The sequence below is a fragment of the Bufo gargarizans genome, chromosome 6, assembly GCF_014858855.1.
Source record: "Bufo gargarizans isolate SCDJY-AF-19 chromosome 6, ASM1485885v1, whole genome shotgun sequence".
NCBI classification, from domain to species: Eukaryota; Metazoa; Chordata; class Amphibia; order Anura; family Bufonidae; genus Bufo; species Bufo gargarizans.
This window is the reverse complement of record NC_058085.1, coordinates 359,151,786-359,167,732: the sequence shown is the minus strand read 5'-3', so window position 1 is coordinate 359,167,732 and position 15,947 is coordinate 359,151,786. Positions and strand designations below refer to the sequence as shown.

At 43.9% G+C, this 15,947-nt stretch overlaps 1 protein-coding gene across 1 annotated transcript; it reads right to left on the bottom strand.

Moving 5' to 3' along the window:
* Window positions 1–3,096: 3,096 nt before the first annotated feature.
* Window positions 3,097–6,711, bottom strand: LOC122941776 (cytochrome P450 26A1). The gene is made up of 7 exons (XM_044299204.1): window positions 6,523–6,711; window positions 6,166–6,390; window positions 5,411–5,695; window positions 5,173–5,319; window positions 4,936–5,070; window positions 4,290–4,445; window positions 3,097–3,623 (listed from the first exon to the last, which is right to left on the bottom strand). Exons 1-7 carry the CDS (start codon window positions 6,709–6,711, stop codon window positions 3,282–3,284), a joined length of 1,479 nt encoding a protein of 492 aa, XP_044155139.1. The 3' UTR covers window positions 3,097–3,281.
* Between the last annotated feature and the right edge of the window lie 9,236 nt (window positions 6,712–15,947).

Below are 15,947 nucleotides of genomic sequence, written 5' to 3'. Positions count from 1 at the left end.
AATAATCTGGTTCTTTATTTTTAAGCAATTGTCCACTTATTAACCATGTCCCCAGCTCACACAAAGAGGCAGAGCATAGGGACGCGCTGCTTTGATGTGGGATATATCACATGGAACCGAGGGCACCTCAATTCATGAATCACACTCTGTGGTTTCCTCAGCGTTTGACGGATCACTTTTACACAGAGGTCAGCCTCATGTGTCCAGCTGAACTGACTGATCACTGGCCGACAACATCACTTTCAAATTAATAATGTCAGCCGCCACCTCCTCTGTGAACCCAGAGCTTCATTTGTAAACTAGCATGATGAAAAGGGGAATTCATCTAAAACAGAGCACCCTTTTTTTTCCTTTTTTTTTTTTGCCCATAGGGTGACACTTACGAAAAACTGGTGTAAAGGACAAAGGTGCTACGGGCCCAAGCAGCCAATCAGAGGCAGCTATTGAATACTGATCAAATGAATACATCACTCAATGCCTATAGAAGAATACAGCGTTAGGTTTAGAAGACAAAGATTGGACTATGATATACAATGGGGAGAGTTATTAAACTGGTGTAAAGTAAAACTGGCTTAGTTGCTCATAGCAACCAGTCAGAGTCCACCTTTCGTTTTGAAAAGAAGCTGTGAAAAATGAAATCTGGAATCCGATTGGCTGCTATGGGTAAATAAGCCAGGTTTCCTTAGCACCAGATAAATCTCCCCCATTGAGAACATGTATTATTTCATAATTTGTCACTTTTGTGGTCAATTGTCTTAAGTTATTCCATCCTGGCTCTACTCAGTGGGGGAGATTTATCAAAACTGGTGTTGGCCATAACAACCAATCAGATTTCACCTTCCATTTTTCAGAGCTCATTTTCCAAATGAAAGGCGGAATCTGATTGGTTGTTATGGGCAGCTAAGCCAGTTTTCCTTTACACCAGTTTTGAGACATCTCCCCCATTGTGAACACGCATTATTTCATAATTTGTCACTCTTGTGGTCAATTGTCTTAAGTTATGTCATACTCAGTGGGGAAAGCTTTATCAAAACTGGTGCTAGGGAAACCTGGCTTAGTTACCCATAGCAACCAATCAGATTCCACCTTTCATTTTAAAAATGAGCTCTGAAAAATGAAAGGTGGAATCTACTTGGTTGCTATGGGTAACTAAGCCAGGTTTCCTTAGCCCCAGTTTTGATAAAGCTTCCCCACTGAGTATGACATAACTTATCAAAACTGGTGCTAAGGAAACCTGGCTTAGTTACCCATAGCAACCAATCAGATTCCACCTTTCATTTTTCAGAGCTCATTTTAAAAATGAAAGGTGGAATCTGATTGGTTGCCATGGGCAACTAAGCCAGTTTTCCTTTACACCAGTGTGTACTTAATCACAAATGATGGGAAACTACTACACTCAACATCATATTCTAATACTGGAAGATTGTATGCGACTACTGCAATGGCGAGCAGCCAGCCATGATGTGGTTCATCATATATGGAGCTAAAAATTCATGCAGATATTAAAAATCCAACATGGAGCACTGCATATTCATACTTGCGATAACGCACTGATGAGGGGCACCTGTATTGTCCTGGCTCCAATTGGTTTTGTTACATTACGTTCCCACATGAAAAAAAAAACTCCCTGAAATACAAAACTATGAACTTTGCCAAATACTCTTCTACGAGGTCACATATATGCCAATACACTATTGGCACAGTTTTTTGGCAGCCTGACGCCTAAAGAGAGGATAAGGGTACAGGGATTTTTTTTCTAGAATCCGGTACCACTTCCCCAAAAAAAAATTTTTTAATTGCACTATGTGAACAAGGTCTAGGAAAACAAGGCATCACCGTTATCATCTAATTTACATGGTGTCCTTAAGGTCTGGAGAGGACAGAATGCAGATGGGTATAGTCAGAGGAGGGAGTGTAAAATAAAAAAAAGGCGGAACGAGCAAGTTTAACTAGTGAGGTTAATGTCTAGCCTTCACTGCGGAGATGTGCTCATAGAGATAGTAGGAGTGACAGGGCTAAGCTTTCCCGAAGGTTAACAAAGGTTCAGCAGGTCAGGACAAGGCCATTTTATCAGTCATGTCAGGCTTAGGCCTTGTTGATGCAGATAAGTCATTTTCCTCCCCGGAATTATTTAGGTTCATTCATTTTGGGATTATGAGTAAATATAAATATTTGATCACCGTTTAGTTTGGATATAATGGATTTGTACATTTTTTTTAATACCTCTTACTTTTTCCATATCAGCTGGCCAGCGTGGTAGCTTAGGGGTCAGCTGGGGTCTTAGAGCGGTGGGGTACTAGGTTCAAATCTGACCAAGGAGTACATCTGCATGGAGTGTGTATGTTCTGCATGGTTTTTCTCCATGTACTCTGGTTTCCTTCCCATACTCCAGACACACTGATAGGGAACTTTGCTTGTGATCCCTACTAGGGGCAGTTATAATGTCTATAAAGCACAGCAGTATATCTCGGTACTATATAAGCAAGTTAAATAAATACAGGGGTCTTTTGCTACCACTGTTGTGTGGGTATATTCAATGTTATTTGACCCAAAATGAGTGGAGGTTTCTGGAAAAGCTTGGTCTTTTTTCTATGGAAGGATGAGCTAGTGTATCTTGAGTCAAAGAATTTTGATTCGGGTACTACAGGTATTTGGATTAAAAACAGATGTAAAACAGCAACTAAAAAGCAGATAAAATGCATGCACAAGTAGTTGAAAAGTAGCCATAAAACTAATTAACCCCCCCCCCCCCCCCCCCCCACAGTGTGAATGCAGCCAGAGATTCAAATCTGAAGATATTGATTCTCCGAAATCAGAGTTCTCCAAAATTTGTGTCAAATTTCGATTCTTAAGAATCGATTTGCTCATATCTGTAACAGTCAATTACACTATGAGAATTTACTCCAAGGTGTTTAGAGCTGAAGGGTCCATTGGATGAAGGTGGGGCCCCACAGATGGCTATTGGAGTGGTAAGGGTATCATACATGCACGTTTTCATGGAGATCAAGGCTTTATTGTAACACATGGAATTCATATATTTACAAAAATTTACAAAGATACAAGATTGCATAATTATAAATGCAAGAGGGCTTTTAATACAATCTCTATGTACATAAAGTGGGCATCGGCCTATGATATGAGTGCTCAGACGTTTTTAGGACATGATATAAATAACTATAGGGCTGTACAAATTAAATATAAAATAAGTGAATTTATAAAAGCTGCTATGTACATAGAGATGCCATATATAATTTTGTGTTTTTACATGAATGAGTCATCCCTTATATTGTGCTTTTAAAGGGTTTGAATTGCGTGGGAAGATTGTCCTCTGGATAGACAATGGGACCAGTCTTCATGGTCGGTGCTCCATTTAGAAGTTCCCAGTCACAGGTGCGACACAGCTCAACGATAAAAATTTTCAGGAGGATCTTGGCAAATTCTTTGCCCACGCAGCTCCTCACACCTCCTCCAAATGGAATGAAATTGAATCTGGAGGAGTCTTCAGGGAACGGAGTTAAGAAACGGTCAGGGTTAAACTCTTCTTTGTTGGGGAAAATCTCTGCCACATCATGAGTGTCAGCAATGCTGTATATGACATTCCAGCCCTTCGGAATCTGATAACCCTTGAGAAAAAGAAGAAAAGAGATACATAAATACCAAAGCAAGGTAACGCAGGTAATAACACTACGTAGGTGTGACATGCAGCACTGGCCAGTCTTACAGGATGCTATAAAACAGTAAAAGGTCTGCAATTAGGGTCACCATGAGCCAACTGACAAGCATGAAATTGCCTGCAAGTTGTCAGATGTTCAGTTCACTGCTGTAAAGGACCTTGTGAACTTACCAGGGTTAGATCAAAGAGTACTGCAGCCTCTACATTCAGAAGAGCATACAATAAAATAAAGCCAACAGCCACCTCCCTCAATAGCTGTAGTAAATACTAGACCTCAAATAAATTCAGGTTCCCTTTGTAGGTCTGTCAAAAGAAACAAGTATGCGGGCAGGAGACACATGCCCTCTCAATTCATAGGAAGGTTGTATGCAGCATTTTCAACTTCCTAGCCAAGTTGCTTATTTCAAGTCGGCTATCCGACAGGCAGGCCATGGGCTTGGCGTTACCCTTTTAAGCGTTAATTTCTATAAGCCTCCATAGACCCCACTATAGAACTTCTAGAAAGTGAGGTCCAAACAGTTCAAAGGGGAAAAGTGTCTAAACACTTTACATGTCTGAAGGTTAATGACAACATTTGCACAACCCCCAATTCACATTTATATGGATATAGACTTACATTTAAGACAAAAGTCTTCAAGGCAACTCGAAATCCTCCAGGAACTGGTGGGCTGAGGCGAAGGGTCTCCTTTAGGACACAGCTTGTGTATTTAAGTTGTTGTAATACATCCAGGGTCACAGTTCTCCTTTCTTCAGGATTACTAAATAAGAGACCCTAAAATAAAAAGGGAAAAACTGTTAGGAAACTAGACTAATGTGGGTTTACATTGCCCGACCGTCAGATCGTGAACGTTAATACGAACACTTGTCCCAATAATGTACCTGCATAAAGGTGCTGCAGATTACCTGGTGAACAAGCAAGATACTTGTTCTTCAGGTGAATTCATGTTTTATGTGGACACTACAATCATTGTTTCTTGGCAGCAGATTGTGCTGTGTGAACCAGGACAAGTGATAGAAGTAGTCATCCCTTGTCATCATACAGTGAAGGGGGATTGTTGCATGTAAACACAGCTCCTCACCTCCACTGATGAGAAGGAAGCTCCATCAAACCATCTAAATTCCATCTTAAGTGCAGTGATTTCAAACAGTTTTTGGAAAAGGAGATACTATTGTCATAATGGTTTAGGGAGACAGTGGGCAATTGAGAACTATTCTGCTACCAACGTCATTAAGGCAGGAAAGCAAGGTCAAGAAAATCTTACCTTAGAGTCAAGCTCTTGACGGACTTTCTGCACAACCTCCTTGTGAAGGCCAAGAAACGTTATGAGAGATGTGGCAGCACTAGCTGTGGTCCCATGGCCACCAAACAGAAGTTCAGTTGCAGATTCTTTCAATGCCTGAAGAAAAAATAAAATAAAAATAGGTAAAGTTTTGTCAGGTCAAACCTTATACTAAAAGCCTACAATGCAGCTGTAAAATGGCTTGGGAACTGTACCTACCTGCAAGTTCACAGGTTCTCCAGTCTTCCGGCTATGGTCAATCAGCAACTGTAAAGCGTCTTTAGAAGAAGCCTCTGGGTCCTTCTGTAACTTTTCCTTGATGTTAGCTTCAATTTTAGCATGAATTATATTTCTTGCCCGAAGACCCTAAACATGGCAAAGAATTAACATGACATTAAAATCATGAGATCCATAGATCCAAACCTCCTATTGGAAAAGTTGTAGCTGTAGCACTTACCTTGTAGAGGCCACTGAACGGGACATCAATGGGAAGAGAGAAGAGGTTCCTTATCATTTCCTCGAAGGCTTCCACCAGCGGTTGTTCATGTGCTGGGTCCATTTGCTCAGGTTCGAAGCCCAGAAGAAGCCTCATGGCTATACGGAACATGAGGCGCTTGACGGCGGGGTACACCAGCACGCAGGAATCGCTCTGCGTCCACTCATTAATGGCATGGCGCATCTCCTCCTCCATGACGGGCACATAGTTTTCCAGGGCTTTCCTGGAGAAGGCTTGTACGATGACCTAAGACGAGAGAAGGATCTGTGACTACCAAAACCCCCCACGTTGCTTTTCTTCCAGAGGATCATATGACAATAGGTTTTAAAGGGATTTCATTAATAAGAGGTTAAAAGGTTGCTGCATATCTAATTATTCCTTGTTAGTAAAGGAGTGACCCCCCCCCTGGAAGCTGCATAGTGGGGAAGGGATTAGTGCCCCCTCCCTGCCCCAAGCCTAATGCACTAAATGGATTAATCAGAACCACCCAGAGAGCAGCTCTAAGACTTAATTAATGACCCCCTCACATCCCAGACAAATCTCCTTCACCATTAACATGTTGACCCAAGAGCAACAGGTAAACTTGAAACTCCCAAAGTGGACGATGGATGGCGCTGCTCCCCCACATATGACATAACCCCAGAGCTTCAGCCCAGAAGAACCCATCTGGAATCACACAAAAAAAAAAACACACACATCCCTCCCCACCTGCTCACCTTCTTCATGTGCTTGTGCTGGCTGTCATGCAGATTGGAGAGGCAGTCGGCCCCCAGGATGGTACGGACTGATTCCGGCCAGTGCACGGACACAAGCTTGTGCTCCCCCAGGAGGATCTGCCGCACGTTTTCAGCTCCCATGACACGCACAGTCGGGGTTCCAAACAGATGAGTCTTGTAGATGTGTCCGTACTTTCTGCGCTTCAGTTGCAGGAATTTACGTCTCTGAAATAAATCAAATAAAGCACGTTTAGTTATGCAAAGGGTTAATGCACTAAAGGCATCTGCAGCTGAGCAGCCTGTCCTGATGCAGGTGCACACCGCCAGGCAATCCCCTAGAAGTCTGCAAGCACTTACCTGTAGCACCATCTGTAAGGTTTCTCCAAAGAAAGGCAGCCCCATAGTGCCAGGGGGCAGCGGGTACTGGCAGCCAGAGTCTCTGCAGCTGTAACAGTACAGCTCCCACAGCTTGACTGCAGTGAGCAGCAGCAGGACTGGCAGCACCAGGGTGCACAGGGCACTGATGACTAGGGTGTATAGCTCCATGGTAGTGGCTAAGTGACATACTGCTCTCAGCCCCCAGTGTCGCCCTTATATAGCAGCTCCAGGTCTGCCCCCTTTTTTTTTTTTTTTCTTACCTTGCTCAGATAAATTAGTTCACAGAAAGTTCATCTTTAATTGCAGATTGTAGCATCAGTGCAGGACTCCTCCCCCAGGGACAAGGCTGCCCAAAATCTTTAACCATTTGGATCCTTTTCCCACCTCCCTAGCTTCACACAATCAGCAGCTTTTGCTTTGAAAAGGTGTTAATTTCCCCAGCACAATGTCCAGTCCCTTACAGCTATGCAAGTCAATGGTCCATTTAATAGAAGGGTGTGTGCTATTTACTTTTTCCAGTGCATCCTAGACTGAAGTTTAGGGCTCATGCACAAGGACAGAAGGTCTCCTTGCCTGTGCTGCAGACCGCAAACAGCGGTCCACAATACATGGGCACCGGCCGTGTGCACTCTGTTCTGCGGATGCGGACCCATTGGCTCAAAATGGGTCCACAATCCGTAGGATACAGCCAAAGATAGGACATGTCTTTTGCGGTGTGGTGGCTTGGACCCGAAAGCCATGGAAGCCCTTTGTAGGGTTAGGGTTATCTTTGCCTCCGCTCTGCAAAAGATAGAATATGTCCTATCTTTAGCTGTATCTTGCGGATCGTGGACCTATTCGAGTCAATGGGTCCGCATCAGCCAAAACCCAAAAATTGTGGATCCAGCACGGAACCCTTACATTCATGTGCATTAACCTTAACGGTCTGGCTACACCGCAATCTTTGCTGTCACGCCCGAGGATCGCAGTGTAGCAGCACAAGCACAGAAATGAATGGGGTCGCAAAGATACTTTTGCATGTTTGCTGCGACTGTGCCCCCAGAATCACAAAAAAATAGCAGTGCTGGATTTTTAGCAATTCTGGGGTCACGGTTGTGTCAAATGTGCGAGTTGCGCTGTGACCCCATTCATTTCTATGCTGGCACCACAAAATTGCAAAAAGTCCAACACGGCAGATTTTTTTTTCGATTCTGGGGACACTGCAAATGTGTAAGTCGCAGCATGATCCCATTCATTTCTATGCTAGCAGTGCTACACTGCGATCTTCAGGCACAGCAGCCAAGATCGCTGATCACAATATAAAGAGAGCGAGGGGGTCAAGGCACAGGGCAAAGACACGGAGTGCTCTTCCCTGGATAGACCTGGGATGGTTAGGGCAATAACCTAAAGCGATTGCCAATAAGGGATTGCCAGTTTGCCACAAGTCCATTTGTTACAAGCTCTGTTTACCCCTAATGAGCAGGACAATGACCCTCCATAATCACTCAGATAATCTATTGTACGAACGAGGATCATTTAGTCATTTCTCATTGGGTCATTTTTCGCTTTTTACACAAAGCACCTACTGGTATGCTAGTATAAAAATTTGTAGGATCCAACCACTTAGGGCCTTAGTACACGGACCCCTCAATTTTCATGGCTCCATGTAAAAAGGGGGCGTGCTGCTGACAATATGCAAGCTGAATGAAGGGCAAATGATCGTAGTATTGATTATTCGCTCCCTATTCAGTGTCAATCAGGCTGTGCAAAATTGCACACCATTTTGTATATTGTCAATGAGCAGTCGTTTGGGACTGAAACTGGCCATGTAAAAGGACCCCTAGGCCCCTTCCCCTTTCGCATTGCGCCCGCACGGAATACGGACCAATTCATTTCAATGGGGCTGTGTACATGTGCGTTGGTTTTCACGCATCACTTGTGCGTTGCGTGAAAATCGCAGCATCTTCTATATTCTGCGATTTTCCCGCAACACTGGCCCCATAGAAGTGAATGGAGCTGCGTGAAAATCCTGAGGATAGGTCATCAATTGAAAAAGCCTGGACAACCCCTTTAATGATGTGATGGCTTGGGGTTTTGGTGCATATTTTGCATTGGGTCAGGCTATTTCAAAGTGAATTCAAAACAATTACTGGGCCGGTTATAAAAAGCTAGAGGCAGGACCGCTTATCACATGCGATATCTTGTGCTGCAAAATCAGATTCGATAATTGTAGTAATGCAATTTGATACATGCGATTTTCTGCCGTTTACAGCTGGTTCCAGATGGCCGTAATGTGGTCACGTTCTGTATTCCAGTCGCAGTACCTTCTGAAGTTCTACAGACACTGTTGCTATCATGGCAAGCCTTTTTTCACGTATTGCCGGCTATCGTCCTGCTCGGAGCGAGTGCAAATCTTCCCATCTCTGGCCAGATTAAGACCAGGGCTTGACCCCCCCCCCCAAGTCCAAATATCTCGGCTGAACTTTTCATGGTGCCACCAATATAAGGCATCGCCGCTGTCAGAGTATTTAGTATCCTCTTTATTTGATGAATATTATTTCAGGAATAGACCATAACAATAACGATAAAGTTCTATGGAGATATTGATTGACAGTCCTAGGACCGGGGCAGGATTTCGGCTGATTGCAGGAGCTTATGGAGCATAATGAGGTGCTTAGATGTGGAACATCAAACACCGTGTACAGCCAGAGACATTCCTCCTATGTTATACCATTAGCCTGGCCTGCCGTTCACCCCGGTTCTCAGATTGTATTTACGTTCAGGGTCCTGAGAGGAATAAGCAAGGAAGAGGAGCAAGTTCTTAAACTTATGATGCAGGGCTAATCGCTGGTTCAAACTCAGGTCAGCAGGGAAAGCAAGGTTATATTAATAGGTAAACACCCGGCTATTGCCTCCCACAAATAGATCACATCCTCACTGTAATGCTATGTCCTATGGGGACATCAGATGATGGTAGCAGCAGAGAGGAAAGTGCATTGCCCCTGGAAATCATCCTGCAAGGCATTATATCCTCATCACCCATAATGCCCAGCATCCATCACGTGCAATCTGCGGCCAGAATGTCACTCAAAGTCATTGCCAGGCCTGTTATACCCCATTACTGAAGGCAGCGGGTAGAACTACAAGGTCCAGCAATGACACAATGGGGGTCATTTACAAAGACTCAGTCTTTGATTCCCCTCTGCACTGCCGGAGGGTGCACCTTATTTAAGACGAGGCATGCTCTTCATCAAATTAGGTGCATCTACGACAGTCCGTGCTCCTGGAGTGAAAAAGTGCTACTCTCCAAGCAGGGGCCAATTTGCAGGGGCCAATGTTCGGGCCGTCACCACTCCTAAGTGGCGAGGAAGGCATAAAAATGCCTGTGTGACCAAAAAAAAGTTGCAAGAAGGGGCCTTGGACTTTTTTTTACACCAAAAACTGGCATAGGGATGTTAGTAAATGACCCCCCCCCCCCTCCCCATTACATATTCGCTCTGTAAAACAGGCTGCATAGTATAAATGAAACTCACATATGCATTAGGCTAACTATCTTTAGATTTTGAGAACTACACGTCTTAGCAGTACCCTCTTAAGAGTAGGTCCAAGGAAAGCAGACTGTTACAAAATGAAAAAAAATAGGTTAAGTCTTGCAGTTGGACTCCACTGAAGTGAATGGGACTGAGCTGCAATACTATTCACAACCTGTGGATAGGCGTGGCGCTGTTTCAAGATAGCAGACATGATTTTTTTCCAATCCCGTACAAGCTTGGAGTATTAAGTTTGAAAAGAACACAGGGTACGCTGAGACTTAGAAAGTCATACATTGGTCAAATAGGCATAAATGGACTGTAAATTTGGCTATTAGGCCATGCTGGGTGTTGTAGTCTTGCAGAAGGTGCAAAGTCGAAAGATGCAAAACTGTAGTCAAGGCTGTAAATACCTACTTCTTAGGAATGTCACATTATTGCCTCATGTCTCATGTATACAGTATGTACATACTACTGCAGTGTAGGGAGGGGAGAACCAGTGCAGTCAGATTCCTGTGCTGTGAAGGAATTTCATCACCCGTCACACACATACGTGTTATCACCCGTCACACACATACATGTCATCACCCGTCACACACATACATGTTATCACCCATCATACACATACATGTTATCACCCATCATACACATACATGTCATCACCCATCATGCACATTCGTGTCATCACCCGTTATGCACTTACGTGCCTTCATTCATAGTACACATACATGTTATCACCTGTCATACACATGTCTTTACCCGTCATACACATACCTGTCATTATCTGTCATAAACATACGTTTTATGACCCGTCATACACATACGTGTCATCACCTATCATACACATACATGTTATCACCCATCATACACATAAATGTTATCACCCATCATACACATAAATGTTATCACCCGTCATATACATACATGTTATCACCCGTCATACCCATGTGTTATTACCTGTCATACACATACGTGTCATCACCCGTTATACACATATGTGTCATCTCCCATCATTCACATACGTGTCATCACCCATCATACACATACATGTCATCACCCATCATTCACATACGTGTCATCACCCATCATACACATACATGTCATCACCCATCATACACATACATGTTATCACCCATCATACACATACATGTTATCACCCGTCATACCCATATGTTATTACCTGTCATACACATACGTGTCATCACCCATCATATACATATGTGTCATCACCCATCATTCACATACGTGTTATCACCCATCATACACATATATGTCATCACCCATCATTCACATACGTGTCATCACCCATCATACACAAACATGTAATCACCCATCATACACATACATGTTATCACCTATCATATACATACATGTTATCACCCATCATACCCATATGTTATTACCTGTCATACACATACGTGTCATCACCCATCATACACATATGTGACATCACCCATCATTCACATACGTGTTATCACCCATCATACACATACATGTTATCACCTATCATATACATACATGTTATCATCCATCATACCCATATGTTATTACCTGTCATACACATACGTGTCATCACCCATCATACACATATGTGACATCACCCATCATTCACATACGTGTTATCACCCATCATACACATACATGTTATCACCCATCATACACATACATGTTATCACCTGTCATACACATATGTGTCATGACCCATCATACACATACATGTCATCACCCATCATTCACATATATGTAATCACCCATCATACACATACATGTAATCACCCATCATACACATACATGTAATCACCCATCATACACATTCATGTAATCACCCATCATTCACATGCGTGTCATCACCCATCATACACATACATGTAATCACCCATCATACCCATACATGTTATCACCCATTATACCCATATGTTATTACCTGTCATACACATACGTGTCATCACCCATCATACACATATGTGTCATCACCCATCATTCACATACATGTTATCACCCATCATACACATACATGTTATCACCCATCATACACATACATGTTATCACCTGTCATACACATGTGTCATGACCCATCATACATGTTATCATTCTCCTCTCTATAACAGGCATCATCTTTCATGTAAACGGGATCAATAGTCCATGTTACATCTGCAGCCTTCTCATGGGGTGCTCACGAAAGACCCTGGGGTGCAACCTCTACTAATATCATCGGACCGGGTTCATATAGACGCCATACATCCTACTGTCACGAGAGAGATCACCTTTATTGATGGGAATTTGATTACCCTAAAATGAGCCCTGTAATAGGACTGAGCTTAGGAATCCAGCTCCATGCTGCTCTGCCTGCAGGGTGTAAGAATAAGGCCTCAACAAAAAAAATGGAAGGTACTCCGTATGCCTTCCGTTTCCGTATTTCCGTTCTATTCAAAGATAGAAAATGTCCTATTATTGTCCGCATAGCGGACAAGGATAGTACTGTTCTATCAGGGGCCAGCTGTTCCGTTCCGCAAAAAACAAAATGCACACGGACGTCATCCGTGTTTTTTGCAGATAAGTTTTTTGTGGAGTGCAAAATACTGAAAAAGTCATACGGTCGTGTGGAAGAGGCCTAAGCCATGTGTATCTCAGTGGCGGTAATTTGGAATTCAGACCTTCTGCTGTGTCCTAATGAATGAAGCCATACCGACCTGTGTTACCGTACCTGGGTGTGCTATGCTGGGCATTGTTGTGGTAATGAGCCCCTCACACCTGACTCCTGGTGGGATTATTGTCATTTCCATACGTGAAGGTGAAAACACCCAGAACAATGAATCCAGGGCGACTGTGAATGTGCAATTAAAATTCACTGGAGGGATAATGCTGCTGGACGCTGTGCCTTGCATTACCCGCAGAGGTCATGTTTTGGCAAAACAAACTTCTCTGCTCTTTCCATACAAGTCAGGGTTTAGTTACTGTTCTCCCATTCAATGGGTTCACTAACAATCTGTTTGGTTGGCGGTTTCCTGGGAAGAGACTGAATAAAGGTTGTCAGAGGCAGGGAGTCAATGGAGACACGAAGAAGAAGAAGGGAAAATCATTGCATGAAAATATAATTAGGGTGGGGGATATCAAACTCCACGAAGTGGAATTCGATCCGAATTTCAGGGAAAATTCTATTCGCCACAAAGCTGAATTTCCTCAAGGTGGTGAATCGATTTTCCCTGAATGGTGGTAAAAAAAAATCCCAAAATCATGCTTATAGTTTGAAGAGCCGGCCGCCGCCATCTTCATTGAAGATCCCACGCAAAATCTTGTGTACGGTGACGTATGACGTCACTATGCCAGCCGACGTGATGATGATGTCATCACGGGCGGCTCGAGATTTCACTCTGGATCTACAATCAAGATGACGGCTGTTCGCGATCAAATGGATGAGGGTACGTATGAATTTAGGATTTTTTATTTTACACTGTATTATCAATGTCAGACGCCGTGATCAGCGATGAATGCGGCATCTGAGGGGTATATTGACGGGGGGCGGTGCAATCGCCGCTGCCTGTCATTGCACACACTACTGACAAAGAAATGCGCTTCATGATGAAGTCATTCACAAAGCGAATTTTTTTGTAAAAGTCGGTGAAGCAGCCAAATCAAATTTTTCAATACTTCACTTATCTCTAAATATAAAACATTTATTGCAGAATACAAATATGAATCATTGAGGTCATGGGTGTATCTACCAGGGTAACAGCCATGGCAGCTGCTATGGGGCCCAACAGCTTAAGGTGACCATACACCTTGTACATTGGTTTGGCTCTCCCAACTCCCCCATACACATATACAGTCCCTGTGACCGAGCATGCATGTGTTTTCAATAGGCAGAGAGGAGAAAACCGCTTCCAGAAACCCCCAGCAGCAGCTTATCTCCTGGGAGAACAAAAATATAGGGGTTCTCCAAGATTTACATATTGATGACCCATCCTCAGGATATATGCATGTGTCCTCAATAGGGAAAGAAGAGTAATTCGATGCCAGGCACCTGTGGCAGCAGCTTATCTCCCAAGCCTGATCCTTCTCTCCCCGTCATCTGCCAGTGGGGGACAGTCGGGGGGGCTATATACATTAGATACTCAGCTGGTCCTGGCAGGTTTGGTTAAAGGTCGCATATAACGAGCTTTAGGGTCTATTCACACGTCCGTAGAATGGGTCCGGATCCGTTGCGTAATGTTGCGGAACAGATCCGGAACCATTCATTTTCAATGGGACCGGAAGAGATGCGGACAGAACACATTATGCTGTCGGCATCCGCATTTCCCGTGCGCGTCCCCGATATCCCGAACATGTCCTATTCTTATCTGCAATAGCGGACAAGAATAGGCATTTCTATAGGGGTGCCGGCCCGGTGTATTGCAATACTCAACGGACGTGTGAATGGACCCTAAAGGGGTTATTGAAGACGTGTCGCCATCCCATGCAGCCTCCATTCCTGGGATCATGTGCCGTATATTGGGATATTCTGGGGTTAGTACCTGCAGCACATGCGTGAGTCTGAATCTTTTGCAAGTGTTTTGGCGACAGAATCAGAATTTGTGCTGCAGGTTGTAATCCCAGGTTAATATCAGGTGCCCGATGTATGGCAGTGGTGGCTGCACAGGATGGCGGCGCATCTCGGATAGCCCCTTTAGGGGACCCGTCACCACTTTAAAAATGGAAGCTTTGTAGGTTTACAAATTGCCACTGCCCCCTTTACTGTATCCCTTTTTAATCCTAGCACCCTAAGTCCTGAATTCGGGATGTGGATAGTTCTATCTCCGAATACGTCGCTGCTTTGCCATGGAGGCGGCTACCCGAATGCTGCCCTCAAAGGGGAAGGTGGAAGGAGCTGAGCAGAATAGAGGCTATCATTAAACCTCATTTGTAGTGATGGTGACGGATACCTGCCTGCATAGATGACCACACAGAGCCGCACCAGTACAGGATCGCAAAAAATCTGGATAAAAAATAACTAAAATACATGTTCACACGTGGCAGATTTACTCTGCATCAGCAATGCTCCCCGCAGAGGATGCCACAGGTTTCACTACAATGGGTGAAATCAGTGGCATTCATGCCATGACCTGATGGAGCAATTACTGTCCTTGGTCAATTAGGTATTTTATAATAATAATAATAAATAAAATATTGGCTTTCTATGATTGCTGCATTAGGTTTCTATGTTTTGCATCACTGGGCATAAATCAGGTCACCATTTCATCCAGCTTCCCTTTTCCTTTGGAGATGACTCAGTCCATAGGATAATGGCCGACACCATCCGTCTGGAGGGTTATGTAACTGCTGTGACATCGTTCAGCTGAGGCGTGCAGCATTGGATGTAATGATCTCATTGCTGCACAACCCCGAGCGCCGCTTCTCAGCTCCGTCTGGAACATGACGTGAGAATGCTTTACTCACTGCTATAAATGGGCCTGCCAGGACGAGCCCCGAGAGGTGAACAGTTCTCAGGTCTTAAAAGGTCAGCGTGATATACTGCTGGACGGAGAGGTGCAGATACGAACAAAAATAAAAGTATAGGAGTCTATGCAAAAAGGAAGAAAAAAATCTGCTCCTCTCTTAGGGTGCCGTATGTATTTTGTAGTCTGCAAAACGCGGATCCGCAAAAAATATGGATGGCGTCCGTGTGACATCTGTGTTGCATCTGTTTTTTTGTGGATCCATTGTAACAATGCCTATCCTTATCCTTTTTGCGGGGCTATGGAATGGACATACCATTTTTGCGGACTTACTGAAATTAATGGAGCATCCTATTCCCAAAAATGTGCGGCCATGTAAATGGGGCCTCAGGCACATTGAACCATTCACTGGAATCCGGAAGGTCAGGTGCGGAACCCAACTCCCGCGGGGTTTGTATCCGTG

Coding starts and splice junctions, on each gene's coding strand:
- LOC122941776 (XM_044299204.1), bottom strand. CDS start 6,711: ATGGAGCTATACACCCTAGTCATCAGTGCCCTGTGCACCCTGGTGCTG. Junction 6,391..6,522: donor CCTTACAGATGGTGCTACAG/GTAAGTGCTTGC, acceptor GATTTATTTCAG/AGACGTAAATTCCTGCAACT. Junction 5,696..6,165: donor AGCACAAGCACATGAAGAAG/GTGAGCAGGTGG, acceptor CTCTCGTCTTAG/GTCATCGTACAAGCCTTCTC.